General features: G+C 40.6%; 1 protein-coding gene across 2 annotated transcripts in view; it reads left to right on the top strand.

Moving 5' to 3' along the window:
* Positions 1-4,224: 4,224 nt before the first annotated feature.
* Positions 4,225-26,016, top strand: part of abhd17c (abhydrolase domain containing 17C, depalmitoylase) — a 39,036-nt gene continuing 17,244 nt past the window's right edge. The window contains exons 1-2 of one of the 2 annotated variants that reach the window (XM_027162103.2): positions 4,225-4,432; positions 4,558-5,054. In XM_027162103.2, the coding sequence (XP_027017904.1) occupies positions 4,570-5,054 (485 nt within the window). In that variant the 5' untranslated portion in view covers positions 4,225-4,432; positions 4,558-4,569. Of the gene's footprint in view, positions 4,433-4,554; positions 5,055-26,016 lie in introns of both variants that reach the window. The other variant, XM_027162094.2, reaches the window with a different exon arrangement.

The following is a 26,016-nucleotide window of genomic DNA, read 5'->3' as shown; positions in this document are numbered from 1 at the left end:
TGTTCCCAAAAGCAGGACATGAATCGGGTGGGTTTTGTCCAGGTTCGACTCATCACACTGGATGGCTCCCACCAGTGCTGCTCTAAACCATCCAGAAGCCTTTTGTTGTTATTGCCATCTCTGTTTTGTTTAGCAGCGGCCCATGAGCATTCTGGTCATTGTTAACTTGAGCTCTCCAGCAACTGCTCTTCATTTGCACAAAGCCATTAATGCAAGGCCATCTGGAGATCTGTGTCTTGTTATGTTAATGAAATACGGAAAATGCGAGGGAGCCAAATAAAAAAAGAGCTGTGATCTACAATGGTCGATCAGGGTACAGTTGAAGGAGGTTTAGGCTGCACCTAACTCTAGATTTGTTCATTTGGAAAAATAAAGAACATTTGCTTGTGTTCAAAATAAGTTACAAATGAGGCAGAACCATATAAAGTAATCCTAGTATTTAGAGGTGCTACAGTCTAGCAGAGATGGGGGACTCGAGTCATATGACTTGACTCGAGTCAGACTTAAGTCCCAAATTTGAGACTTGAGACTTGCTCGACAAATATTCATAAAAGACTCGACTTGACTTTGACTTGACGTTCATGACTTGAGACTTACTTGTGACTTGCACATGTGTGACTTACTCCCACCTCTGCAGTCTAGTTAGGTTCTGTCACTCAGAATACAAACGATATAACCTTGTGAGTGAAGGATGTAATTGTGAAATCGTATAAAATAATGAAAGAATGAAATAGTAATACACAGTAAATATTCTTTCAAGCAAATCATTTTTAGGAAGCACCATATTCTGGTCAAAGTTATGTTAGATCTAGAGGCTATCCTAGGAGCAGTGAGCATAAGGGAACAGGCTATGAATGGGATACCAGTCCATCGCAAGGCACCACACATACAAACAAATTCACACAGTTCTTACCTAGGGGTAATTTTAGAGCTGCCAACCCACCTACTGGCAGTAGAAAACTGGGGAAACTGGAATAAACCCACACAAACATATAAATACAGTACCATGCAAACCTCTGTACAGACTGGGACACAAGCTAAGGAATGAACCTGAACCTAGAGCATTGCAAAAATATTAGATTAATTTACTGTCTTCACAAAAGTTCACAGTATGCTGAAAGAACACACATCTAGACATTGAGTTTGTGCTCCAATGTTCAATTAAGTTCTATGCAAAGGGATACTGCTGAGACTCAAGCTGAAATAGAAGAGGTGAGAACAAATGCAGGAAAAAATGGATGACAGGAAGATTTGTCATTTCTCCCCATTCTTTCCCCAATACAACCTGTTGTTTCACTTCCTGCCATTAAATCCCAGTTGACCTTTACTATAGACGTCTGAGTACAAATGTAGGAACGAGACACAATTGCACAAGTGCATGCCGAGAACTCAAGTGGCTCTTATGACACACTCAGACTCTGCAATCTAGCAAAAGTGGGTCTACTACACACAGCAATTTGTTGTAATCTAAAGTTGTCAACCTTTGATTAGGATTTCACCACAAATGACTTTTTGACATGATTTATTAGAAATCGGAAAATGGGCTCACTGATATTTCCAAAGGATCAAACATTGTTTTTTCTTCAAGTAGTACTATTGGAAAATATTTGATTCTCACAAGTAGAATTGATCCTTCTTACTTTGCACTCTCCAAAGATAAAAATAAACCTTCTGACTCTGAGACTTTGAATATAACTTTAATATATTCGCAGCAGAAGGTGCATGTGTGAGGGATAAAAGAGAAGTGCTGAAATAGCATAAACATTATAATCTGCTAGGTTATAAAAGAGCATCTGTTCTGATAATAAGTTGCAGTAAATAGGTGTTACCTCTGGAAATCTGATTAAACCAACAGTTCCTTTTTATTTTGCTTGTTGTAAGATTTTTGTTGCTGCACTCATAGGTAATAACACGTCGGAGCCTGAGGCGGTTGTGGAGAACTAGTAAAACAGGAGGCCTCTGTGAGACAGTCCATATACCACTACTCTTAGGACTCAAATACATCAAGAAACAAATTAAAGTCAGAACGGGAAAATGTCTGTTGAAATCCAAAGCACAGACTGTTGTTTCTTTTAGTGGACCGTGACTGAAGAAACCAAAGTCTCTGACCAACGTATCTGAAATTTAATAACAATCTGAGATGTCCATTGGTTCATTCTTTTGCATGTCTCATCCATCTGTCCTGCCACAAGCCTGGATATCACACTAAATGCATTGCGTATATAATCTGAAAGAAACAGTGTTCCAGTTTGGTCATTTACCAACTATGCCTTTGAAACTGTGAACGTCTGATTGCCTTACTGTGGTTTTAGCATTTTGTCCAAAGTTCCTGCTGATTTCTTGGCTTATCCTTGTTGAGAATATTAGGTTAGACAAGCCTATGCAAAAACAGTGAAGCACAGATTGAGAATCTGGGTAAAGATTGAGTGCTGAAAAATAAACATTTAACCTTATTATTCAAAAATCATCCCATTAATTCATTTGTTATTGGCTTAGTAATATATAGTCCTATTTCCATTCCATTAACCCAGAAAGAAACTTATTTTACTAAAGATATAATGTTACTTTAGGATGTTATTCATGTAAATTACTTAGTTTGGTATGTACCATTTTGAGTATGCATGGATATTTAGATGAATGTCGTTATTTTCTTATATCAACATTTGTGGTTACAAAGTGAGTTTAGATTTTTCCACAGTTCCAGAGTTGGGATGATGTTCCAGAGGTCAGAGTGACATATGAGCTAATGAGTACTAATATGATCATGTATCACTGAGCTGATGTACTTAACAAAGACTCAGTGACCCAGAGTCCTGATTAGGTAGCATTTTAAGTAGAGCAGTGACTTTTTTTCAAAAAAAAAAAAAAAAAAGCAGTGACTTTTTTCAATCAAGACAAGAGCACTACATAGTACATCCTTTCAGAGGCCAGGGTTCAGAAAAACAGACTTTTTTTTAAATATTTAAAAAAAATGTTTTTCAGTTTTGAGTGAAACTATTTAAAGTGAAATTATTAAAATAATTACAATAATACAGATTGTTCTCAATGTATATATTACTCATACTACTCAAAATCAGCCAAAAATCAGCAGCACAGTGCAAAAATTATACAGGTACATCAAGTGAAATAAGACAACGTTTCTACAGTACCATGGTGCTACATACTGTAGAACAAAGAGCTAAGGACTTAGTAAGTAGTCCTAGCCACATAAAGTGCAACTGTGCAACCTGATGCAAACAGTGCAGGACAAGACAAACAAGACAAAAAAGACAAAAAAAGGACAAAAAACAAAAAAACAAAAAACAGCACGACCAGTGTAAATACTGTATGTTCAATCCACATTGTGTGTGCAGAAATACTGGAATGAACACTTTATTATAGCAGCAGTTACATGAGATATTGTAAAGTATTGTGCAAAATAGCAATCAACTAAAATGTGAGACAGCATGTTCAAAGAGCAAAAACAGCATGTAAACAGTTTGATAGATATATATTGGAAGAGTGTATATTTGGTGTAGGTCTGTGCAGTCCACACAGTTGATGTGAGTGTGTGTCATGCACTTCAGTTAATGTTCCAATTAGACATCAGAATGGGGAGAAACTTAACATCGGTGACTTTAACCAAGGCATGATTGTTGGTGCCAGGCATGCTGGTTTAAGGAATTCCGAAAGAATGGAGTGTAAAACAAACCATTGCCCTGCAGTTTTGTGGCTGGTGAGATAAAAGAGTGAGGTCTGAGGAAAATGCCAGACTGACAGGAAGGTTACTATACCTCAAATAACCACTCTTTACAATCACGGTGAGCAGAAAAGCATCTCAGTGCTTGGAGAGCCTGATGTGCTGCTAATATGGATTTTTCTGTACCTGCTTTTTCAACCAGGTCATGTTTAAGATGGCTGACCATGTGCTGGATTTCAAATAGATATTAAACTACCTCAAATTTATTTTTACATATGTTGTCCCCATTTTTGCAGAATTGTTATGGAAACTGAATAATATTATTGGTTGACTGTTTATATTAAAATTGATAGCAGTGTTACAGCTTTTAATAAAAAGCATAAATGTTGTGTGTAACGTGGCAATAATGTTTAAATAAATACAAAATATATGAACTGATAGCTCGGGCCTTTTTCCTTGTAAAGAAAAAATATATACTTGACACGACTATTTTTTTTTTTTTTACTTTGGCACGGAGTCGCGACGTCATTGTCTTCCGGTTTGACAGGATTTCCGCTTCTACCGGAAGTCTTATACTTGGCCTAACTGTAGCAAGAGAAATGGCTGCTTCCATTGTGTATGGCTAAGCTAACTTACTGCTGGAATCAAATTGTTAATTTAAAGGGTCGGAGAATTATTTGGCAACGTCGTATTTGCGGTAAGCAAAGATCTTAAGATGTTAATCGACTGATTTAAGAGGCGCCACAGGAAGCGGTACGTAGCTAACGCTGCATTTATTAGCTTATTAGCTTAGCTTGTATTGATTAGCTAGCTTGCTATATAAACAATTTCTAAAGCGTAGTTTTCCCCTTCCGTGCTTTGTGATTAAACGTTAGCAGTTTAACGCATCAATGCCTGAGCAAGGCCCGAGAATGAACGGCTTCTCACTGGGCGAGCTCTGCTGGCTGTTCTGCTGCCCGCCCTGCCCGAGCCGCATCGCCGCTAAGCTGGCCTTCCTGCCCCCGGAGCCTACGTACTCGGTGCACACGGATACTGAGGGCGCGTGCAGCTTGCACCTGACCGAGCGCGCGGATTGGCAGTACTCCCAGCGCGAGCTGGACGCCGTTGAGGTGTTTGGCACGCGCACGAGTCGCGGTAACCGCGTGTTGTGTATGTTCGTCCGCTGCGCGCCCAGTAGCCGCTACACGCTGCTCTTTTCTCACGGCAACGCCGTGGACCTCGGACAGATGTGCAGCTTCTACATCGGCCTTGGCTCGCGCATTAACTGCAACGTCTTCTCATACGACTACTCCGGGTACGGACAGAGCACCGGGAAACCGTCCGAGAAGAACCTGTACGCGGATATCGAGGCGGCCTGGCAGGTGCTCAGGAACAAGTGAGTAGTCACAGCATCACTTAAACATCTCTTACCGTTTAACAGCCCTGTGGGTCTTCAGTACACAGGAATGACACACACGTGGCGTTAAAATCCAAACTTCAGTCTTTTACATTCATGCGAAACTGATTCATGGTTTATTTACTTTACAGCATTTAGCATTTAAATCTTATCCAGAGTGACTTACATTTTTATTTCAGTTTGTTCACCTGAGCAATTGAGGGTTAAGGGCCTTGCTCAGGGGCCCAGCAGTAGCAGCTCGGTGGACCCGGGATTCGAACCAATGACCTTCCAAATCAGTAGTTGAACACCTTAACCACCGAGCTACCACACCCCGGTTTATTGATTTCTAGGCTGATTGCAGACACACACTGGCTAGTTAATACACACAAATACTGCTTCTCTACATTAGATCAGTAAACACAGCCAGAGGATTTGTGGATTGTTTTTGTTTTATTGGAAATTTTTTGAAGTGTGGGAATTTGTGCCTGTTCAGTCCTAAGCGTTTGTGCTGCTTTTAGAAAAAGGAAAAATGCCTGGGTTAAATTCAGCATGTTGTAGTTCAGGCTAAAAATGTGGAGCGGCTTCCTCAATGCTCTGCCGTGTCCCCGTATGTCTACTATGTCTACTATATGTCTATTCTATACACTACTCAGGCGTGAAGATAAAGTATATACTTTTAAGTGTGGGGCATAAGTTAATCGTGTAAGTACTGCATCCTACTAACACGTCACACTGTTTGTAGATTTGTCAGTCGTGTTTGTGTGCCATGTTTTTGCAGGTTAAATACGGAAAGTAACCAAAAAAAAATAGAAGCAAACATTCTCAAAACTTCCCCCTTCTATTTGCAAGAAATAATCTACTGGAAATAATAGATCAATGGAAGAATTTTTCACACTAACTCTAATACCTGACAGATTGTAGGTTAACTGGGACTAGCACATGTATTTATAGAGCTGTCTTTGTGCACCGAGGCCTTTTCCAGACTGGTGAGGCAAAGTCTGAAGCATGCAATTGTGTAAAATGTTAATCTTTACTGGAGCTAAGGAACCCAAACCTTGTAAAACATCCAGACCATTTATTCCTCCTCGCTCAGACTTCACTGTTGGCACTGCATTTCCGTATGTAGCGGAATATCTTTAATCATTTGCCAAACACTGATGCGTCCATCATACCGCCTGATTCCTGGATCCAGAGACTGTTAGCACGTGCTTCAGGAGGTTTGCCTTACGTCACTTTGCTGGACTGTCTGGGAGTTGCAGCTGCTCGTCCATGGGAACCCAGAATAAGCATCTTAAAGGGTTATGAAATGGATTTTATAGACACCTGCGTTCAATTTACAACAGTGCGGAAAACCTTGTAGTATTTGTAACATCCCAATGCATTCAATAAATTCATCCAGCCACAAGTCTTGTATGTTTTGATTGATTCAGTGTAAATGGCTAGGCTCAGTTGGATATTTTGGGCCTTTCTGAAACACTTGTATCCCTAGAGCAGGAATTCCAAGTCAGCAACATTCCAGAAAGGATGACCAGTTTGAAGGGTGACTAACTTTCAAGCTCCATATATCTCCTAACAGGATTGCTAGAAATAAATCACCAGTATTTCATGTCTTACTCGTGACTCTTACTCATACTCTTACTCGTGTTTATAAAAGAGTAAATAAATGAATGCACCCACGTGTGCCTAATGTACACCGTCATGTTAATGAATAGACGATGCGAGACGTCACAGAGCTACGAGTATTTCTGCATTAATGATCAGAATCATTTGTGAAAATTGCAGGAGTTACTACAGCAATGATAAAATTTCTTTATCAAGTAAATTATGTCTACAGAGAACCTAGAACCCAGCTTTTAACCAGTGTATTGAGCTGGACGATCAGCCTTGTTTAATCATTCACACAGACTTTTAGTGACTACTTTTATGTGTTACAGATCGTCTTAAGCGTGTGAATATCAAGTTGCTTGATTCATACGGTATTCAGAAACAAGGCGAGTTTGTGTTTGTGATAAATTTCAATGCTTTTTATGTTCCTTTTGCTTGCTCATTATGTATAAATGTATAAATACAAATGTATTTTTATATTTATCTGTTTTTTAAGTTTCTTTGTGGGCTTAAATTGTGGCCACACTTTTTTGAATTTTTAAAGGTTTCTGATTGTCTCAAAGCTGTAAAGTTTAGAGAGAGAGAGAGTAGTGCTGCTGAGAAACTGCTTTTAGAACACACAAACACATGGACATTTTAGGACATCATCACCACTCGGTGTTTTGTGAGCTGACCAGTGGAAATTTGTGGGGCTTTAAACTGGGCAACAAGTGTCAGAGGTCACATGATAAAGGGTGGGTTTTCTACACACACTGCATGTCCAGTTCATATGACAACTGACAGGCAATTTAATGCGAAATCCATCAGTGCCAGTGAGTGGATGCCAGTAGAATGTCATCAGATTGCCACAGTTCAGTAGAAGCACGCAACCGATTCAAAGCCAAAAATCTACCAGCTCCCTCTTTTCTCAAAGCTCTTGTCACTCCTCACACTGCACCTCACTCCCTCAGATCTCCCAGCACTGCTCGACTGCTCCCACCATCTCTCAGGGTAAGAGGTCGGTATACAGCAAGACTCTTCTCTGTTCTGGCACCGAGGTGGTAGAACGAACTTCCAGTGGATGCCAGAACAACTGAGTCACTGGCCATCTTCACACGATGACTGAAGACCTACCTCTTCCTCAGACACTTAAATTAGCACTTATTTTCTCTGTTTTATAAAAAAAAAAACCCTGAACAAAGTTTTAGGTCGATTGTATCCTAGTGCACCAGTGTTAATATAATCGCTGATAGACTTCAAAGCACTTTTGTACATCGCTCTGGATAAGGACATCTGCCACTGGTTACTGTGTTAAGTTAATGTGAGCGTGCACACCTTATCCACATATCTGCATTATTTAGAACCCTCTATTTATTTGAAATATTGTGTGTTCTCTGGGAAAGATGATGTGACTAGATATGCATAGTATCTCACTGATGACAAGCTTGTAGCCTCGAAGTCATTAAGGAGTCAGATGTCCTGCATCCTAAATGCAACACTAATCGGTGGGGCATCTGTCCTGTGGTTCTGTTGGAGTGACACAAGGAGGAGAGTTCAAATTTCATTCATTGGTTTACAGACTTTGAGTCTTCGTTGCTGTACGTCTGCTAATGTGATAAAACCTCATAAAGGAAGATGGAGCTGTTTTTGCCACCAAAACCTGTAATATTTACTCTCGGTATTCTTGTAACTTGTCGAGGCAGTAATTTGCAGCAAAATGACTTTTCCTCCAATCTGAATTTGCTCCGATTATGCATTTGTGTTTATTTCCCAATACACACGATACATGTAGGTGAAACTGATCCTCCTACGCTAGTTAGACGAGTGTCACAGTACTTTATTTGCACTGCAGGCTATACATGCTGAAAAACGGATCGGCGGAATTACAGACTAGCTCTGCAACACACTCCTTACGCCTAACGCTATGCTCATTGCCAGTAAAACATCTAGTAATTAATAGCTTCCTTATTTAAAATGTCACACGGCATCTGCACATCCGTATTTCATTGTATTGCATTAGCAGGTAGATAAAAGTTGAAAACTTCACCAAAAAAACAACAAATATTCTCAGCACTCAAACAAAGGCCGAATATTTTTGAACCCCGTCATAATATATTAACTCACCAAGCAGTGAATTTAGCTCAAAGTCGAGGTTTGTGCTAATCTTTTTAAGCATTAGCATATCGCCACCCAACACCTTTCCCCAAATCATTTTTTCTCCTCCTGAAATTGTGCCAGCTTTGCTCAAGGTGTTTGAGACAGTAAGAGAGGTGTGTGAGGGAGAGACGAAGGGAGGGGGAGAGGTAGAGGTGTGTGAGAGAGGGGGGGAAGTGAGGGGAAAGGGAGGGAGAGAAGAAGGGGGAAGGGAGGGGGAGAGGTGTGTGAGGGGAATGGGAGAGGGTGATGGGATTGGAGGGGGAGAGGTGTGCAAGAGGGGGGAGAGAGGGAGGGTGGGTGGTTTGGGGGAGGGGGTGGCTTGGTGGGAGTGGAGGGGGGGGGGGAGAACGAGGTTGGGGAGGGGGAGAGAGGGAGGGGGGGTATGGATCAGTATACCCAGCCTCACTTTAGTGGCTTGAAGCAGACTTGGCTTGTGTTTACACTGAAAGGTGACAAGTTGCCAAAGTTGCCTCCAGTTTGGAACTTATGGACAAACTCTGTCCAGGTTTTTGGGAATTAAATTTTTTTTTTAAGTTTGAAATGTTTTATACCCAGGCATTAGTTTTCTCATGTATATACTTTGCATAGAATTAAGACTCAGTCCAAGTCGGCTCTGGTTTAAGTCCAGCCATAATTAAAGCTCTGTATCTAATGACTAGTTGCCGCTCCTTTTGCTGCTTGGTTTCGCTCTCTTGTTTACTTGATGGTCCAGACCAGTGTTCACTAACAGATTTAGTCCGTATGCAATTATGTTGATTTTAATAGAACTTTCTGGATTTTTAAGTGTGGAGTCCCTGAAGATAACCTGCGTGCTCTATTTATTTAGTGACTGGCCCAGATAACACGTGATCTAACAGGATATAAGGCTTAATGCATTGTTGTGTTAAATACGACACGATTAATGACTAAAGCGAAGCAGACCTCAAACTGTGCTCTGTGAAAACATCAAGAAGAAGAATTGATCCTTGATTATTTTCCTGTATCAGTGTGTTATTGCATATGCAGAAATAGACATTTAGAAGTTATTAGTCATTTAATAAAGTAGCGTTATTGACTACTTGAAGCTGATTGTAAGTATTTGTGCATTATTTTTGTATAACAGCGCAGGTCTGCCTCGGCCTGCCTCGACCTGCCTCTTCATCTGTCTGTCCGATGCATTATTTTCATCTAGCAGTCTGCCTTGTTATTCCTTACTTAAAGTCTGTTTCATTAGGATGATTTGTGTGAAGTTTCTTTTGAATCTCGTCTCTTTTTTGCAGAGATGGCCTTATTTCTAGTCTTTAAAGAAGTTTGAGTTCTTTTTGAGCTTTTAGACAAGTTGTCAAAGGAAACTATTAAACCATTGAGCCATCATGTTAAATAGTCAAATCAAGTGCAGTGAAAAGACGAGAGCAAGAACTTTCCCGTCTGTTGGACATGTCTAGAAATGCAAACCGTGTCTGCAATGCTGTAAAGAGCATAAGCGTGTGTGTAGCGTTAAGTTTCAGTGCTTTGTGCTCTGTAAGGACTGACGGAAGATGTGTGCAAGGCAGCGAGTAAACCTGGTGTCAGCAAGCTGCTTTTACTTCAAGTTTTTATTTCACTCTCTTTGGGTCAAGCTCTTGATTTGAATTCCTTTGCTTTTATTTGTTCAATAGCACTGTGAGGGGAAACCTAGCTACTTCACCCGATTTACTTATTTCTATTTTGTATAAGGTATATGATGACTTTTTCAGGAGATCTTTAACTCAACGTTTTACATGATGCCATTTAACTTGCTTGCTTTCTTTCTGCCTGTTTTTGTCTTACTTCTTGTCTTTCTCTGTTTCTTTCTTTATCTGTCTGTCTATTTCCTTCTCACTCTCAAGCCTGTTTAACACCCAGCAGTAGCACATGCACTTCCATATAATGCCAATGGAAGTGTTCAGGACACCGACGGTGTGAATGACTCACGGGTAACTCGTCCACTTATGATTAGAGCAGATGTAAATTCCGTCTCTGTCAAATCCACATCTGTTAACCTTATAGCAGCTTTTTAGTGAGAGAAATTCTGAAAAAAAGTCTTTACCTTTTACATGTTTTGCTGTGTTTCATCAGAAATAAATTTCCGCCCTAAACACAACAGGCAGAAGATAATGACTTTTATGCCTGTCCTGCTTTTCCATTTGTTTTTGTTTTTTTGGATAATTATTCCTAAAACTATAAATCAGCGGTTACCATACAGCAAGCACACATCAGACTAGTTTTGATTATGTGGGAGATGTGAAAAACATTTTCCTGCCTCTGAAACCTTGCAGCAAAGTTTGGAAATTGATTGTCTGTAAAGTGGACTTGTTTACTGAATTGGAAAGCCATTGTGATTGCCTCCTCCCTTCTGGAAATCCCTGCCAAGGTGTTGATTCAGCTCACTCCAGCTCAGGTTGTATTTGCAACTCGATCTTGTATCCTCTGGTGAGGGATTTCAGAGCGTTTATCATCCGCTGCTCCATTTTGGAGCACTTTAGTGGAGAACTCAGGAGTTGTGCGTCTGTTCACTGGGCTGTATGCATTCATTCCAGTGTTAATCTTTCCCCCCCACGCTGGGTTTCTTTCTTTATCCTTGTGCAGTGTACGGGAGTGGGAGAGGGTTCAGGGGTATGAATCAACTGCTGCATAAGTGTGAGCCTGCTACTTAACATGCCACGCAGAGCTTGAAGAAATTTAAATGAAATTTCCCTGATTCCGCCCTATCCCACGACACGTTTAATAAACTGTGTCTCATTTCAGGCTCAATATTTCAGTAACTGTGGTAATTTGTAGGGATACAGAAATGGCACAGAGTATAGCGTTGCTGTCTCAGAGCTCCTGGGTTTGATCCCGAGCTCAGGTAACTGTCTGTCACATGGTCACAGCGTGTCTGAGTCGGACGCCTCCGGGTTCTCTGGGTTCCTGCTGCCTTGTGAGAGCAGATTCTGTGTGTGTGAGAGAAAAAAACAACCTCACCAACCTCACCATGCTCAAAGGCTTTTTTTTTTTTTTGCTTCCCTGCCGCTCCCTCAAAGTAGTTTGGTGAGTGTATTGTTTTGCATTTAGAACAAATAACTATTATTTATTATTATTACATAATGACAATTCTTTATTTTTAATGCTAATGTTACAATTTTCTAGATCAACTCTGATCATCAGGTGCTTCCAGTCTGTATTTAGTTTGCAATTATTTTTTGTTGGATTTGTTACATTAAAGATTCCAAATACCACAAACGCATATTGTCCTCATCCTGGGCGTATTCCCACCTCACACTGGTCCTGACTCTAGACTCACAGACTTGTACAACACGAAGCTCAAGAAAAAAAGGTTCCAGTTTGAGTCTTTATTGGAAATAAACGAGTAGAACATTTTTGTTCTGATTCCAAAAACTCTCTGCTCAAGTCCATCCTTCAGCCCAGTAGGGTATCTTTCTGTTTAAATGCCTCTGTCTGCCCCCCCCACCCCCTGCTTTCATGACTCCCGCCCTCTCCGTGTCCCTGTACGGAGGCCGTGGCACCTGTCAGCCCTGCAGGCCTCTCTCTCTGCAGTAATTAGTAGGAGAGAAAGTGAGCGAGAGAGAGAAGCTCTGCGATCTCAGTTCAGGGTCTGCTCTCATTAACACGCCGACTCCCATCTCCCGAGCTTCCACTCCTCACAGAAACAGTGTGCAGTAGCTCTCTTCCCTTCACACATCCTCATGCTAAATGACGCGTGTACAATAGGGCAGGGCTTCTCAGCTCCGGTCCTGAGGACCTGCTGCCCTACTGTGTTTTAAATGACATGCTGTGCACCATATTCTTATATTCTTCCGCTCTACACCATGCATTTGGCGGCGAAGAAGAAAATGAGCAATTTCCTGTGCTGTAAACGGTGGAAGAAAATAATCTAAAGTTCAGGAATCTAGGAAAGGATTTTGTCTGAGCTGTGAGTTCTTTATAAAAGTGTCCTGCATTTAAAACATTTCAGTACTTTAACCGTCACCAGCTGCTTTTTTTTTCTGGGATGTTGAGTATATTGACTATAACAGTTAACAGAGTATTCATATCGAATGCAAGCTGCCGGTGACGTGAGCGACAGCCGTTGGTGACCTAGATGTGGGTCACGTACCCAGTGATTCGATAAATGTTATTACTTTGGCAACTTCTAGTACAGCGACTGAGCGCCACTTAAAGATTGTACCGAATCCCACTTTAGCTGCTCATATCAGGAACATGAGACGTGAAAAAACCCGACGAACCCAAGCAGATTAAAATGCAGTGTAAATCTACGCGTTGAGAAATTGACGCTACTTATGATCCGAGACACCATGCACCGAGACGACGATGAGACACATCAGATAGAAGTAATATGCCTCATAATAACGCGACAGTGAGATGACCTGTCTCTGTTTCATTCGGTTTCTACACTTCTGTAAAACAGCTTCGAGACAATGTGAATTGTTAAAAGCAGCTATACATATAAATAGAATTGAAGTATTTTGTTTTGTAATATTTTGTGACCTAAAACCGGAACCTGCTTCATCCGCATACCAGCATGGCCATCAAGCATCAAATCTGTACTTCAAATAAATACTACATTTGTTGAAGTTCAGTTAGTTGTTTACTTCTACTGGCTGCTAGTTTGTTTGTTTAACGGAAATTAATCCATACGTCCGTCTCATACTGCATACTATTCCTGACAAAAGTTCTCCTATTCTTGATACCCACTCACTTGTGCTTTATTTATTTATTTATTTATTTATTTATTTAACTGGTCTTTTTTTATGGACACTGAATGTTGATAAATTTGTTACAAAATTGTGTGTGTAGTAATAATAAACTCTGTATTGAGTCTTGTTTACAAAATATATCTTGACAATTATGGTTTGTAATTGAAATCGACTTCTTGGTTGCGCACTCAGACGTTCGGTCCCTCCTGTATACGGCGGGTCGGACATGTCGGGCGAATGCAGTATAGCATATTTTCAGCCAATTCTCCAGGCACCAGCGCTAATTAAAATTCGCCGTTCAGCTTTCACTTTTAGTTTATATTTACATGGCTTATCGTGGCAGTAAGAACAGAGCTGGCTCAGCTGCAAGCTCGCTCACAGTCCCTGGATAAACTCGCATCTCCTCTCCTTTACTGGTTTTTAGAAGTTCAGAAAAATCGCGTGACTGAAACCGAAACCTAAATATCCTTAGATGTGACATTAGCGTTAATGGTGTTTGTCTAACTGGCCTGTCGTATGCGTTCCATGTCTCCTCGTGCGACAGCTATATTTTCCTTTTACGAGCCGCTTTCAGTCCTTTTGTTGGAATCTTCTCTGATCAACACACACACTGCGCCGCAGTCAAGATGGCCATATGTCTGTTTTATGAGTTTCTCAATGTCGTAAACCGGTGTGTGTACACATGTCACGCTTTACGGACTGGTCGAGGTCAAGGGTCGTCCTCTTAAAACAGGTAATCCGACAGACATAGTTATTTATAGTTGTTAACAGCACAAATTAACTGATGGCTTTCAGACTGATCATCGGAGCTGCTGTAAAGCAACAATTAAGACCTTTTAAGCAGATATGACTTTTTGTCACAGCAGTTTATAAACACAGTAAAATACAGCTCTTATTATTGTTATCCCATGACTAAAGGGATGTTTGTGGAGACGACTGTAGTACACATGCTGGGAAAATCTCTCTACTGATTGTAAACATGATTGCTAAAGAAATAAGCCTTAGAGACGATAACGAGTGGTTCGAGGGCAGCCAAAGGACTGCTACAGGACTGTAATGTGTGTAAGACTAAAGCTGCAGTACAAATCACACAGTCTGCACTATTCTACACAGTTTTGTATAGTGTAAGTGGTGCAGCACAGTTGTGCACTGGTACATGATCAGTGTTAGCTGCCAGGTGGGTTTGATGAGTCCAGGTGTGTGTTAAGAGGCAATAGTGTGGTGAGACTTCTGACTGCCTCACAGGATAGAAGCCGCTGCAGAACCTGGTGCTGGTAGCACGTCTGCTTTACTACCTACAGATGCACTGTGGGAGATGTCCACAATGCTTATTAGAGAGACCCTGATGATCTTCACCATTCGGTGTAGGCTGTGAGGTCTGAAAGTGTAGTTACCATAGCAGATGGGCAGACAGCTGGTCAGGATGCTCTCGGCACACTCTCTCTCGGCTCGCTCTCTCCTTTTCTCGCTCACTTGCTCTCTCGTGCTCTTTTCTCTCTCTCTCTCTCTTTCTCTTTCTCATTTTCTCTCCTTCTCTCTCCTCTCTCTGTTCTCTCTCTCGGCTCACTCTCTCTTTTTTTTTCTCTCTTTCTCACTCACTCATGCTCTTGCGCTCTCTTTTTCTCTCTCTCTCTCGCTCTCTCTCTGTTCTCTCTCCTCTCTCGGCTCTCTCACTCTCTTTTTTTCTCTCTTTCTCGCTCACTCATGCTCTCTTCTCTCTCTCTCTCTGAACCTAGAGACTATGGCTGTGTAATGTGCCATTGTTCTGAGCATGTGGTGTCTCTACTTCTGTGCTAGTTTGAAACTAGGTCCAGATTCACAACACTAATCTGCACACCTCAGTGTTAAACTTTTTCTTTTTTCCTCACTCTAGGGGTTGGGCGTAATAGATGCCCAAATATTTTGTTTGGTGTTTGAATAAGGGGCTTTTTGGGAGGGAGGGTTTGGGGCAGTGGTTTGTCCCACTGCATGGCACATTGTTGTATGCAAGTCTTTCTGGAAGAAATCCTTTACTTGATGACATTCTTGACATTTTCTTCTCAGAAATATTTTTGATCCGAATACAAGCATGTAGAAAGTTCACTCTTGAACGAATGGGAAGAAGACTCTCTGTAAGCAACCCCACACAGGCGCAAGACATTCTTCACTGATCAACATTTAATGTAACATCATTTATTAAAGATTAGAAATGAAAGTATTGATTTTGGCAGCCCTTATTATTTAACAGTAAGAGCTCTTATTTTAAAGGGCACAGTAGACCTTCATAGAGGATTAGAGTTCATTATATTTACAACAAAACCTAATAACTCCTTTAATCCCAGGTGGAATTAAACCCCTTTAATTATATCATTTGGAATGATCTTTAATTTATTGCCTTGAACTTCTACCTCAATGTTAATAATCTAATCTACTTACAGCCTTAACTATGGCGTTTAAAAAAAGGTTAAAATGGAAGACGAGAACCCGATCTGATCATCAGGATCACATGCATCAGTCTCTGTCTGCTTACCTCAGGGAATGTAAACAGGGGCCTCCTCACGGTCTTCTCTTCCCCTGACCGGTCTGTGTGCTCTTATCAGTGCTCAATATCTTTAGTCTTGTGTACATTAAGTAACAGCGTTCCCGCTGGTCAGAAATATACACACGCATGACGCTTGCTGATCATTTACATCCAAATCTGTCAGCTTTCGTATGAACGCGGTTCCCACTTTGATCCAATAATAAACTCTGGTGTATTGTAAAGGCTTTTTTGGAGTGCGGCTCTAGGGATTTCAATACACTTCTGTTTTTAACATTGGACAGTGTCGCAAAAGCGCCTTTATGGAAATGTGTAAATTAAAGATATGAATTTTTAAACTGAAATATAGCCCTAAAGGGCAAGCCAGAGCTGGTGGAGGCAATGAAAAACTCCCTGAGACGATACGGGGAAGACACCTTGAGAAGGAACCAGACTGAAAAGAGAACCCATCGTCATCTGGGTGACACCGGAGACTGTGATTAAAAATCCTTTCACGTCTGTATGTTTACTGTATGCTCCAAAAGGGTGTTACGGTCAGGACACTCGAGTTCTTCCAGTCCACTCAGTGCGTTCATGGAGCTCGTTTTGTGTACAGAGGCATTGTTGTGCTGAATGAGGGTTGGACCTCAGTTCCAGTAAAATGAAAATTGTAGTGTTACAGCATACAAAGGCATTCTAGAAAGCCCAACTATGGGTGTGATGGCCACAGTGTAGCTGCCTACTAATTCAATCTAAGCATGTCCTTTATTTAGACACGGAAGTCACTCTTCACTAGCAAGATTATTTTATCGACCGACTGAATTTATTACGGTAAAGTTTGTGTTTGCTAAACTTATCTTATACCACAGCATTGCTGAATGCTCGTATCTGATTGGTCAGTAGGGGTGTGTTTTGTTCGTGTTAAACTGCTGCTCATACAACAATAGAACCAGTGCATTAATATAAACCTAATGCGTTATAGATTATGTTGACGGAGTGGCTTACAGTATATGAAGTTCCGTGTATGAGCTGCTACTACAGATATTAAGACTAATGATATTAACATTTATGACTGTTGGCAAACGTCCTTTTCCAGGGCAGCTTTCATTTATCTCTTTCATACAGCTGAGCAGTTGCGGATTTAGGGCCGTGCTCTAGGGGCCAGCAGTGGCAGCTTGGCTGTACTGGGAGTCGAACTCATGTCCTTCCCATCACTAGGCCGGCGTTTTGACTGCTGGGCTACCTTTGCCTTAGCACACTGATGATAAAAAGTTTAGGTTTACCAACCTGTAACATGGAACTGTCTGTGTGTCACTTAGAATATCAGTTCTAAGTGACGTTCAAAGAAAGTAAGGCACTTCAGAAAGCATCTGCTAAAGAAAACGGACTAAACTAAACATTTCTGTATGCGTTTAGTTTGTTGTTTGTTAAAGTAGAGATGTCGAAGTGTATTATTGGCAGATCTATCTATCTATTTATTTATTTATTTATTTATTCTTACAAGCTGACATCTGACGAGTTTTCCCAGACCTACATGTATAAAAATGAGCCGAAGGATGTTTGAGATCAAAGCAGGAGTAACATCTTGAAGCCAGAATGCCTTTCTTCTTCCATACATCATTTGGTGTTTATTAGACATGTTTCAGATGATGTGCGCTCATTTATTCGGCTACAGAAAGCTAACTGTGGACACCCCCATGGCTTGTCTGATGGACTGCGTTTTGTGTTAAAGGGGAATCGCTTGCGTGAATATTTGTAGCTAAGCAAAACTTTCCCAGTTTGCACCGATCCTGAGTTTTAAGCACAGTAATTAAAGACTTGTGCCTATAGCCGTGCTTGTGGTTTGCTGTTTGTGCACGCGATACCAGCTAATGAATGAAGCGAAAGGAAATTACTGTATGAAGTTATCAGTCACGTAGGCCTAATTAAAATGCCCTCTTCACCCTTTAAACCCGAGCCACATCAGCAAGGGATTTATTCTGGGAAAATAATTGTATGAATTATAAGTACTGAGCACATTGCAAATCCCGCACAGCTGACAGGACATGTTAAGAAGGATTTGACCAGCGAGAACAAATGAGCTCCAACTCTTCATTGTGCCCGTTGTCATTCCTTCTATCCGCTCTGTCTCTTCAACTTCTTCGTCTCCTTTTTTCCTGCTGGTTTAAGCAGGATTGCAGTGGAGTTAAGGACCTTGAGTTAAGTGTTGGCTGTATTGAATGCAAGGGAGACTGTGAATTAGGTAGCTGGATTCATGCGCGTCTCTTCACCTGCTATTAGTCACTTCTGCCGAGGATTTCTCTCTCTCTCTCTCTCTCTCTCTCTCTGTTTTCTTTTTTCTTTTCTTTTCTTTTCTTGTCTTTTCTTGTAAAAAGCAGGTCTTGTTGTCTTCTGTTTGGTTGAAAAATATCCGTGTTTTTAATCAAGTCCTCAAGTCGACCAGCCTTTTATTGGTTCGTGTTTAAGGTTCTGGGAGTCGAGCCCTCAAACAACAAAAAACTCGCTTGACCGACATTGTAAACAGGTTCAATGCCAAAAAATAGGTGCGGCCCAAACTGCATATTTATGCACTATATGCAAACTTGTACACATTGCGTGTCATCACTAAAATAAATCTTTGCTTTGATTTTGGGTAGATTGTGTTTGTTATTCCTTATCAGGACACCACTAAAAAGTCTTGCTAAATAAAATGTCGTTGTGGGGAGGGGGGGACAAACTGACTGCTTTAAATGTGGGTAAACAGTTATGCGGTAAACGACATACTGAGATGTTTTGGCTGAAGTTATCAGAACTTATTAAACCTTGCTTTATTTTCTTATGGTTTTTTTTAACCCAACCCTACTCATATCTTCATGGTTGAGAATTATCTTTGATTTAATACCTCAGGCATTTTTCTGTATACCGTTTCTTCCAGATTACGGCTCTGTTATCGTTACCGATTACAGTCTTGGGTTTGTCTGCACTTTGCTGGTTTGTGTTTGCAGTGTTGCTGTTTTTGTGCACACACGTTGAAAGGACTTGACGTTTTCATCTACCTTAACGATTCTGTTTGCTAGGGGTGGTAGCATGACACAACCGCTACTTTTATTGTATGATACTTAGTAGTGTGAATTGTTTCTCACCAGGAAACTCATTGTACATGCAGGTACACAGGTTTGCTCTTAATGCAGCAGCCTTTCGATTTGGAAGTATTAATATTCATCGCAGAGTTTTAAAAATCAACCAAAGAATAAAAATCAATGATGCCTGCGATATTGAATGTTTTAACATTTCATTTACACTATTTACTGTAGATTGTCACCCAAATGAGGATGGGTTCCTTTCTGCACCTGGTTCCCTCTCAATGTTTCTTCCTCTTATCACAGGGAGATTTTCCTTTCCGCCGTCACCTCCGGCTTGATCATTAGGGATAGGGATAGAGATATAGTATTTTAAATTAAGTTAATCTTTTTTAAATTCATTTTAAACCTTAATTGTATATCCTTCTTTTTTCTTCTTCTTTTTCTTCTTCCTTCTTCTGGGAACAAATGTATAAAGGAATCAGGGAAATAAAATGTATAGGGAAATAAAAACCGTACAAACTATTTCATTGATTATTTTCCCTTCTCTAGGCCCTGCCCACACAGGCACAGATTTGGCTTCTCAGCCTCACTAAACTTAATCCCACAGCATTGAGGACCGTGTGCCTTAAAATTAAACTACTGACCTTAGAGTTTGCAAATCACATTTGTGCTTCTGTATGGATGGAGAATTTTTGAAAACTATAGAAAAACTTTTTTTCAGGGGTAAATCTAGGCTTTCACAAAGTTATATAGTAGACAGGGCTTTGGTCTGCAACTTTCACTGTACGGTAGCTTAAAGGCTAAAGTGTTTATTGCGGTTCGAAAGATTTTAACTGGACGTGGCATACGTGGCCCATCTTCGTATTCTCACCATTTCAATTTCATTTCTAGTAAAAAAACAAAAACCCAGTCTTAAGTCTTGCCTGTCATGCAAGGGTTGTGAAGATGCTTTGTCTAAACTTCAAGAGAAAACTGCCCTGAGTCTCATCAGTCAGTGGAATAGAGTAAAACTAGAAAAAAACAATTCTCCATCCCTCTATTTGTGGTTATTCTATCATCCAGCGATCCTTTAACTTCGAAATGCAAGTTGTGGTTGAAGCAGCTATATAAACATGTGATGGCCTTCAGTCTGACCCCTTTCATTCCTGACCTCCTGAGCGGCACATTTTTGTGTCAAACAAACCTGCTGTTGACCCTGAATAGCTCTGACAATTCAGCAAGTTGAGTCAGGTATGATGGACAGAAAATGCAAAAAAATGCCCAGGTTGTGTGGTTCAGAAACTGCCACTGGGTTAGAAGGAAAGTTCCACTACAAAACGTCTGTTTCCAAACGAGTGAGGTTTCTCAACTTGTTTAGACCTCGGCTATATGTGTTTTCTCTGTTGTTGTGAACAAAACAGATGAATTACTAAAATGGGTGCCTTTTAGGGGGGGGGGGGGGGCATGGTGGCTTAGCAGTTAGCACGTTTGCCTCACACCTCCAGGGTCGGGGATCGATTCCCGCCTCCGCCTTGTGTGTGCGGAGTTTGCATGTTCACCTCGGGGGTTTCCCCTGTCCAAAGACATGCATGGTAGGTTGATTGTCATCTCTGGAAAATTGTCCGTTGTGTGTGTGTGTGTGTGTGTGTGTGAGAGAGTGAATGAGAGTGTGTGTGCCCTGCGATGGGTTGGCACTCCGTCCAGGGTGTATCCTGCCTTGATGCTCGAAGACGCCTGAGATAGGCACAGGCTCCCCGTGACCCGAGAAGTTCGGATAAGCGGTGGAAAGTGAGTCAGTGAAGGTGCCTTTTATTTTGTGGCCCTTAAACTTGTCTGTTATGTTATATAATACAATCTTGCAAAAAAAAACAAAACACTGGCATTTTTGGTACATTTGAAAATATTAGCTTCATTGACTGCCCAGTGGTTCTGTGATTAAACTATTGGATTTTAAATTGATTGGTGATGGAATAGTCAATATTTGAGAGAAATGTAAAACTTGAAGCAGTTAATTATGGGTTAGTATTATTGACTAAGCAAATATTATTTGTTTGGCTTGTTTGCAGAAATTTCTGCCAACCGTAAGCTGATGCCTAACATTGCGTCCAAACAAGGTTTTTTTTTTTTTTTTTAAACTTATGTCTAATGCACAGTGAGAAATATATTTAATATGGTTCCAACACATGTATCCACTTCAGATCTACACCAGTTTCCATTATGTCTATTGACAGTACTTAGAAAGGCTTGTTTTTAGCTTTGTCAAAAAGCCATTGTTGACCATTACAGCTCGAGATGTCTATGATTAAAAGAAACTCAGCATTGTTGTCCTATTTTGGCTCTTTTCTATTGATAAATTGGCAACAATTTCTCAAGGTTACAAAGGTCCCTCTAATGGACTTATTTCAAAGTGCTCCATAAAGCAACAGTGAGTTCGAGACCTAGCTAGACCATGTGAGGCTTTAATGCCTCTTTTCCACCAAAAAGAACCGAGTGCTGGTTCAGAGCTGGTGCTGGTTCAAAGAACCTTCTGAGAACCGGTTTGCCTTTCCACTGGCTAGAGAGCCATCACAGAGCCGAGTGTGACGTCACTGCATACGTGTCACGTTTCCCAGCGCAGCAACGTTAGCGAAGCAGCGGCAAACACAACAATGGTGGATGTTGCTTTACTGTTAATGCTCATGGCTTTGTGAACCTACATAGGCATCCAAACGCGGCAAATCGAACGTGTACGTGCAGCTCCATGTAATTTGTATAAACGGAGGTTGTAATCGAGAAAGCACATAAGATTATTTTATCATTAACACAGAAAAAAGTTAGCCTTAGCATGCAGCTACCTACTATCATGAGTGCTGATAAGTGATTATATTGCAGTAAAGTAAAAGTGTATTAAACATTGGTATATTATCAAATGTGCTAACGGTAGCCCCGCCCACAGCCCCTGATGCAAGCAGTTCTTAAGTCTAGACCAGCTACCTTTTGGTGCTACTTAGGAACCACTTTTCCTGGTTCAGAGCCGGTGCTTTGGCTATCGAAACAGAAAGAACTGGTTCTAAATTAGGCTCTGGCTCCGAACCAGCACTCATAAACTGCCTCGATGGAAAAGGGGCATTAAAACACTTTGGCTACCCCAACACTGATGTGGTGAAGCAGCTACATGTCATGATGCTCAACTAAACACGCATTGCTCTAGAATACTGTGGGATCGGAATCATGCACACAATTCTCTCCAAACATTAATGAGTTATTAAGAAAAATCTCTGTTTTTGTATCTCCTGACCAGAGTATATTGATCTAAAAGCATTGTCTAGATGCTTTTAGCACATCTCTGTGCTACTGCTTAGCAGTGGATGAAGGACTGGTTGCGATTACAGTGCAGCTCATTGTAAATTATCCTCAGTGTAACTGCTAGGTGTCCTTTTCGAATGACTGCGGGCTTCTGTAACGTTCCTTAGCGTTGATCTGAAAGTGTGTGGCACTCCCAGCACAATTAGTCGTGTCTTCCGTGTTTTACTGAACCAGTTGTAATGACAGCGATGTTTACACATTTTGCTTTTTCGCTATGGGATATTTCTGGACACTGAACACTGTTTATTGTGAGAGAAAATTCCACTTAACTAGCAAGGATTTAAACATCGTTATGTAGACTGACTTTTTACTCGCATGGCTGATGGTTAAATATATGTTCCAATAAGTTAGAATTAAAAAAAAATTATATATATATATGTGGAAATAATTTTGAAAACACTGGTAGGATATTTTATGTACATCGAAAAAACAGACAAATAGGTAAATGTATTTAATGTCAATGTTAAAGGCTGACTGTATTCCCAGACTTCTACATGACCCTGAATCCATAGGTTTACATAGTGGTTTACATGTTTTTGTGCTGGTGTTTACATGTTCACTGTGTCTCTGGAAGTATCAGATTTTTACAAGCAGCAATGTAAGGACATCTCAAATAGGCGTATGACCCCTTCTTGTTAGTGGTTCATGGCTGTCTCTCTGTATTTGAACCCAGTGGTATGGTAAATGTAAAAATAATCTGTTCTTTAAACTGAGAAGCTGTACTGTCTTGCACAGAGCCGCTACAGCGATGCCTGGAAGGACAGAACATATGTTCTAATGAGGATTTGATTGGATGCGAACTACATGATTACAGCAGCAAAAAATCGAAACCATTCTTCCAGAAATTCTAAAATTAAGATTTTATTTCTTTACTCGTTTACTGTCCATTTTTATTAACACACAGACATGGACATGTAGTGCCAGTTTATCGCGACAGTTGCTTGGGTTCATTTTGTTCTTTAACTCTCCAGACTCTCATTCCTCTTCCTGGCTGAAATAATGTGGTCTTTGGCTGTTTCAACATCCAACAAATTGAGATGCTTTTCAGCATATTTGGTGGTGTAATGCTGGGAATGTAATTCTGTAAAATGAGGTTATTTCTGTCGACTTAACACGTCTGCAAATCGCACTGGTTCAGAACAAGATGGAAGTGTACCCTCCCTTAATTAACTACAAAAAAACTGCAGCAAAGGTGTGTCGGTTTCTGTTTTTACACAATTAAAGAAGTCACTTAACTTTACATGTTCTGTTGTAGCTGTGACATGCTGTTGTATTTTAAGCAGGCAGGTAACTTGAGGCGAGGGTCCTAGGGCAACGTTGTAATACCTACAGAGGGATAAATCAGAAAAAAAAACTAAACCAAATGCTCATTATTTCTCTCGTATAGGTGCTTAGATGTTAACCGATTTGCTCATGTTTCAAGCAAATTGCTGCATGAACCTAGCACATACTTAGAACCAGCTTCTGAGATGTTTTGCCCAACGTTCAGTCAGCTACAGACGCTGCGTCCACCGATTCCACCACTTTCTTACTGACCCTCCCTTACTGAGCTCGAAGAATATCCAGTTTTCTCCTACTTGTAATTACGATCTCATTCATGCATTCATCTTGGAAATCCCAGGATCTTCTAAAATACTCAAACCACTTCTTTCCCATTATGGTGTTTGATGTGAACATGAACTGAAGCTCTGGACCTGATCTGCAGGATCTCACAGTAATCTGCTACCACATGATTGGCTGATTAAATGATTGAAGGAAGTCTTGCAAGTGTTCCTAATAAAATGAATGGACTTTGTATATTTTGGAGTATTTGTCTACTTAAAATGCAGATTTTGATTTAATTTCAAGGCGGCTTCTCAGTCAAAAGTTATTTTTTTTATGTGCAGGAAGTTTGGCTGTGTATGTTGGAAAAATGTCTGTAAGAGTTTTAAGTTTTATGCTTGTGAAGCTTAACATAGTCACCCATTTCCCCTCATCTGTCGGGCTGTCTTTATACATAGGCTTTACTTCTAGTCGCATGTGTTATGCTGGCAGTTTGATCGAGCTGACACTGCCATCTGGCAAATCATGATTTGTTTTTACTATTTTGGACAAATTTATGAAGGTCTCTTCAAGAACGTAGGTTGCCTGGCCAGGAATAAAATGTCATATCCCATCACGTTGCTTGTGCGTTAATCCACGATCAGTTGTGTAGCAGTTGTTTTGCCTTGTAGAGAGTTGTCTCAGACTCTGAGAAGGTGGAGCGTGATTGGCTTTGTCTCGATTCCTGCTTTTATTGTTCATCTGAACAGTTAGGACGACCAGCTCCGCCCGGTCAGCTGTGACACAGTACACCTGGGGTAGGTTTAGATTAAACACATTTGCAGAAACACAAATTTTTTTATTTTTTTTTTTAAACCGGATGTTACGTTTTTTTCCCCAAAAGCAGTCTTTGATCCTCAACTTGATTTATCATATATGCTACCAGTCCCTGAATATTTTGTAGCCATTTATTGTTTACAGAGTCGAAGCTCTAACGTAGAGCATGTGTTAGCGCTAACAGCACCCGTAATAAAGACTTTGCTGCATAATCCAAACTGTGTGTTGTGATTCCAAGCCCGCAGCTGGACTCCGGACTAGGTACGATCAACCTCACAACATGCTTTTTAGATCTCCGTCTCTCGTCCCGTCTCGCCTTTTTTCCATCTCTCTGTAAAAGACGACGGTGCTTGGATTGCTATAAGTGCCTATTTAATGCAGTCTGCACCTATAAGTAAAATGTCTGGCTGATACAGTATGAAATGCCAGAGGCACTTTGTATAAAATGTCAAGAGAAGTTCAGCAGAATTCAGGAGATTATATCTTGTTAAATGTAACCTCAGGCTAGAAGCCTGGTTCCTAGATGAGGGCTTAAAACGTCAAGTTACTGTCTTCACGCACATCCTCCATTTGTCAGAATCCCAGCGTTCTGTTCCGGCTTTAAATGAAGGTAATTATGCAGTACGTCACGGACGCTAGACTTGCACCATCGTGTGAAAAATACCAGTGCTGTTTAGTTGTCTAAGGTTTTCAACACAAGTCAGGACACCCACAAACTGCTCTAACCCTGAGAAACTGTACATGACCACCACCATACAAGCTTACATTTTGCTAGCTTAATACGTGTAGTTTTCTACGAAACTTGTATACCCTATCTACTTTTGACATTTAGCCTGTAGGTATAAAATCCCAGCTCTTTCCCCATTGAACTTCACAAACCTGTAGTGTTGCTGTTACTATGGTTCAAGCTGCACTGAGCAGAAATGTAGAGGGAGACAGCGGTGTAGCAGAGGGAAGTTTGATGTGTTCCATGTCTCAAACCTTTAAAGCTGCAGAAACGTTTTCTGACATTAGACATCGTTGTATATGATCCACATAACCTGTGTAAAATCAAGTCTTCTGCTCTTCTTAAATGTATAATAAACAACAGATATTTACTCTGTACGCTTGAAATTATGTAGGGTAAATAAGTTTGTGCAGTCTATGGTGCTTTCACATGAATTACAACATAGAAAGTATAGTTTTTGTCTGGGAAAATATGTACGGCATCCTGGTAGCATTGTGGATGTAGTGTTTACATTTATAATCAGATGAGGGAAAAGAAACCACAAAGTTCTCAATTG

The sequence above is a fragment of the Tachysurus fulvidraco genome, chromosome 2 (assembly GCF_022655615.1).
Source record: "Tachysurus fulvidraco isolate hzauxx_2018 chromosome 2, HZAU_PFXX_2.0, whole genome shotgun sequence".
NCBI classification, from domain to species: domain Eukaryota; kingdom Metazoa; phylum Chordata; class Actinopteri; order Siluriformes; family Bagridae; genus Tachysurus; species Tachysurus fulvidraco.
This window is presented reverse-complemented; position numbering and strand designations above follow the sequence as displayed.